This window comes from Alosa alosa, chromosome 18 (genome assembly GCF_017589495.1).
Source record: "Alosa alosa isolate M-15738 ecotype Scorff River chromosome 18, AALO_Geno_1.1, whole genome shotgun sequence".
NCBI lineage: Eukaryota > Metazoa > Chordata > Actinopteri > Clupeiformes > Clupeidae > Alosa > Alosa alosa.
This window is the reverse complement of record NC_063206.1, coordinates 4,609,264-4,614,263: the sequence shown is the minus strand read 5'-3', so window position 1 is coordinate 4,614,263 and position 5,000 is coordinate 4,609,264. Positions and strand designations below refer to the sequence as shown.

Here is a 5,000-nt window from a genome sequence, read left to right as displayed (position 1 = left end):
GAGATGGAGGAGTTCTTCTCCACGCTCGGAGAGCTCACTCAGCCGGGCAAAATATAACACACACACACACACACACACACACATACACACACACACACACACACACACACACACACACATATATACATAAGACACATACAGTACAAACACACACACACACACACACACACACACACACCCTCAGGTCTAGCTTGCAGTGACTGAGATTGACACAGACATGAATGTTGTTGAGAATGTAACTTCATCTCTGATGTCACGGGTCAGCTGATGCCCATCCCCGCATCAGACATCCTTATATGGAGGATGGAGGGCTGGACCAGTGATGACTGACAGGTGATGCAGTATCCCTTAGCCCCACCCCCTTGGAGTAGCCTGACACACACACACACACACACACACACACACACAGACACACACACACACACACATATGAGACCTGTATGAAACCATACACACACACACACAAACTTCCTCACACAGACACACACACACACACTCCCTCTCTCTCTCTCACTTGCACACACACACACACACATGAGACCTATATGAAACCAAAGCATGATGACCCTCCCACAACCATGAGTCCCCCCAAGGTGGGTTGCCAATGGAAACAGCTCTCCTGGCCCTCCTGTTGTGCCTTTCTAGCTGAACCCTCAACTCTGACCCCGTTACCATGGTTTCCTCTGACCTGCAGACCTCCAGCCATGACATGATGAGACCGTGACCTCTATGACCTCAGTGTTCTAAGGCTCCTCATTGGCTGGTTGTGTGTGTTTTGTGTGTGTGTGAGTGTGTGTGTGTGTTCAAAACCCAGGAACCTCAGCCAGCCATCTAGGCACGAGCAGCCTCCTATTGTGTGTGTGAGTGTGTGTGTGTGCGTGCATGTTAACTGGCTTATAACTGGGTTACACACACACACACACACACACCTCATGACTGACACGATGGTCATACGCATACATACTGAGAGGGCCCAAACAATCCTGCCCTCTTCTGTGATGTCACAAGGGACTTTGATCTGAAACCAGGACTGAAAGTGAACATCGTCCGATGACCTCAAAGGAGCATGGGCTGGTCATCTATGCCGTTTGTTCTTGTTAAAGGGGCGTGGGCTGGCTGAGAGCAGAAGTGGTGTGACAAGCACGGGAGGACTGGCACTACCAAGACTGTGATGTCAGAGCAGCACACAATTGTCGTGCGTGTGTGTGTGTGTGTGTGTCAAGCGAAACCTTTGAAGTCTTTAAACGGTCCCCTTTCTTTAGAATGTGAATGTGGCAGTAGAATGTGAGTGGCCTTGTCGTAGTGAATGTTGTGTGTTTCTGTCTGTGAGACATCCGTGTCGTGACCAGACTGACCAGTGCATCGCTACAGAAGACGACGTCTGTTTGTGCTTGATCTCCATGACGACTGAAGATGTGAGCGTTCCCTCCGCCGCGCTCTCCGTTCCCCCAGGAGGTTGCTAGCGGTTACGCTTGTGTATTATTTAGATGCAGAGTAAACATGTAAACAAGTCACCAGGCCAGACGGAGGGTAAAGAGGTAAACAAGTCTGTGCCGTGTGTCCTTTAGCAGAAGACAATTAAAGTTTGAAATTGAAAGTGGAATTGAAAACAATTAAACTTTGTAGCTTAATCAGACTGATCTTTTTGATCTTTTTTATCATTCACCTGGAAACAGTCAGTTTGGTCTTCCCTGTAAAAAAGAGTGAACGTCTGTTGTCTCTTCCGTTTGACCAGAAGAGTTTATTGGTTTAAACAAATTAATTAACTTGTCTTACCCAAAAATAGTTTGTTGGTCTAAAAGAGTTAGTTTATTATGCTCCTTTAACCAAGAGTCAACAGTTTCTGAACCAGAATACTGTGTGTGTGTGTGTGTGAAGAACAAGACTGCAGGCAGACTTCATGCTCAGTTGTTTATTCCACGGTGCGGATGAACACTGCTAATGACCTGTTCTAAAGCATCACACACGGTTCCAAGCATTCTCAGATGGTACTAAAGCATGTCACACGGTTCCAAGTGTTCTCAGATGGTTCCTAAGCATGTCACACGGTTCCAAGCATTCTCAGATGGTTCTAAAGCATGTCACACGGTTCCAAGTGTTCTCAGATGGTTCTAAAGCATGTCACACAGTTCCAAGTGTTCTCAGATGGTTCTAAAGGTCATCGAATGCAGCGACCAGTACTGGCCTCACACACACACACACACACATCTGTACAGTTTCTCTTATGTTCCCTTTCACACACACACCTCACAGACACTCAAACGATCTTGACCGTGAGGACCACCTTCTAATCTGGGCGTTACTGCATCGCACTGCATTCCAAAGAAACGCATTAAAATAATAAGCTCATAAATAAATAAATAAATAAACAAATATAGCGTAATGTAGAATAGACAAGACATGCAGCACCTCATCACACACACACACACACATGTGCAGCACCTCAAATCTCTCTCTCACACACACATGTGTGCAGCACCTCAAATCTCTCTCTCACACACACATGTGTGCAGCACCTCAAATCTCTCTCACACACACACACACAAACACACGTGTGAACCACCTCAAATCTCTCGCACACACACACACACACACGTGTGCAGCACCTCATCTCACACACACACACACATGCAGCACCTCATCTCTCTCACACTCATACACACATGTGTGCAGCACCTCTGGGAGCTGTGAAGGAAGAGCAGGAGCAGGATAAAGAGTGCACACACACACACACGCACACACACATACACGTATACATACGCACAAAGACATACACACACATATGTATGACACATCAAGCTCAGCTCTACTACACACACACACACACACACACTCTTTCAGACCCGGCACTCTTCCTGCATGACAGAATAATACTCAAGGCTGCTGGAGTGGATGTGGCATGTTTGGAGAGACGCTCATGGCACAGGATAGACACACACACGCGCACGCACACACACGCACACACAAACACACGTACTTGCACGCACACACACACATACTCACACGCACACACACACACACACATGTACTTGCACGCACACACACATACTCGCACGCACACATACACACACACACACGTACTCACACGCACACATACACACACATACATAAACACACAACACACACACACACACAGTCGATTGTGAATAAAAAAAGCAGCATTGAAAGGTGAGAACATAAAGCTGTATAAAAATAATCCCCCTCAGACTCAGCTCTGGTTTAGAAACGCAAGACCATGATCAGTTAACCATGACTCTTTAACACACACACACACACACACACACACCGATAGAACTTAAAGCCTGTATCATCCTCTAGAGATCTGATCTATGAAAATTGCAGACCACCTTCAGAAAGACAAGTCCACCTTCAGAACATTAAGACCACCTTAAGAAGGAGCAGTCCACCTTAAAATCAGTCCACCTTAAACTCCTCTAGTTCAGATGGCCAATCACTGTACATTACACAATGCTCATAGAAATGACATCAAATCAAACCAAAGTAAATAAATAATAATAAAAAAAAATATTAATTAATTACATGAAATCATTCTAAATCAAAATAGGAAAGCCTCCTGGGTGTGGCCTGTGTGGGCGGGGCTTGTGGAGCTGGGAGTGGTCATCTGCAGCAGCCGAGCGGCCCCAGCGCCGCCTCCAGACTGCTGTCCGTGTCAGAGGTCATGGTAGGGTCAGAGGTCAATGGTAGGGACATGGAGGACACATCGCTCTGACGCACGCACGAGGGACGCTGAGGAGAGCTTGGTCACGGCTGCGTTTACTACACACACACACACACTTCAGCAGCAGTTCAAAAAATTTGTCGTGTGTGTGTGTGTTAATGCTGACCTAGAGGAGACGGCTGGGTGGATGTGTGTGTGTGTGTGCGTGTGTGTGTGTGTGTGTGTTAATTCTGACCTAGAGGAGAAGGCTGTCCACGTATGACTCCATTCTTCACTCTCTCGTCCCAGTCCAGCACCTCTTTATAGATCAACTCTGAGAGAGGAGGGTACAGAGTGAGATACACACACACAACTTTACACATGTACACACGTACACACGTACACACACACACACACACACACACACACACACGTACACGTACACACACACAAACACATTCTATTACACATGTGTATACACACACGCACACACACACTCATTCCCCTACATATGTATACAGACACACACACACACACACACACACTCATACCTTTCCACTCATCCACTGTGTGATCTCTCTGGTCCAGCTGTTTGTCAATGATCTGCGGAGGAGGCTAAAGACAGAAAGAAAGAGAGAGAGAGATCTATCTGTTTCTGTTTATGAACTATGACATCAAATAAATGCCTACTGTACTAGCTATGACAAGGAGACAATACCTATGCCTAGCAAACAGTGTTGACAGAGAGTCTCAGGTCTATTTATTCTTAAACTAAGTACAATGGAGAACTTGACAGAAACCACTATTTTAATCTTCAGCAATGTGTAGTAGCATGTTTACAAAGCTAATTATATTATCTTGTTATCCTGTCAACGCTTGTTATGTTATAATGTTTAATCATAAAAGTAACTAGCAATCAATATGTGTGTGTGTGTGTGTGTGTGTGTGTGTGTGTGTGTGTGTGTGTCAGAGTTTCCACTAGAAAAAAATGGTGCCGGTCAAAGTGACCGGCAAAGGTTTCGTTTTCCGGACATTTTGATGATATGCCGGTCAAATATCTATTATCGCTTCTTAATTAGTCAAATTGAGGAAAACTGGAGACAGGCTATGTAGCTTAAAGAATGACATAATCAGGCTCTATAGAATGCAAAATGTTCATTAGCCTAACTTAAACATGCCTAACAAGATCTAGCCAGTATCTTTTCATGGACAGCAAGAGTCCGCTTCGTTCGTTGTTTTAAAACTCACGTTGTTTGTTGCTGCCCGTTATTCCAGTGGTGACTGTTTAATTTGCACAGATCGCACACACAAGAATGAGTGCTCACACCACTACCCCTAATGC

General features: G+C 45.4%; 2 protein-coding genes across 3 annotated transcripts in view; one reads left to right on the top strand and one right to left on the bottom strand.

Moving 5' to 3' along the window:
- Positions 1-1,636, top strand: part of arhgap22 (Rho GTPase activating protein 22) — a 19,895-nt gene extending 18,259 nt beyond the window's left edge. The window contains 1 exon segment of the mRNA XM_048270270.1: positions 1-1,636. This exon segment is cut by the window's left edge and continues 157 nt beyond it. Within this exon segment, the coding sequence (XP_048126227.1) occupies positions 1-57 (57 nt within the window). The 3' untranslated portion in view covers positions 58-1,636.
- A 924-nt stretch (positions 1,637-2,560) lies between these two features.
- Positions 2,561-5,000, bottom strand: part of mapk8a (mitogen-activated protein kinase 8a) — a 10,416-nt gene continuing 7,976 nt past the window's right edge. The window contains exons 10-12 of one of the 2 annotated variants that reach the window (XM_048269936.1): positions 4,210-4,273; positions 3,909-3,992; positions 2,561-3,761 (exon numbers count right to left, since the gene is read on the bottom strand). In XM_048269936.1, the coding sequence (XP_048125893.1) occupies positions 3,619-3,761; positions 3,909-3,992; positions 4,210-4,273 (291 nt within the window). In that variant the 3' untranslated portion in view covers positions 2,561-3,618. Of the gene's footprint in view, positions 3,762-3,852; positions 3,993-4,209; positions 4,274-5,000 lie in introns of those variants that run through there. The other variant, XM_048269935.1, reaches the window with a different exon arrangement.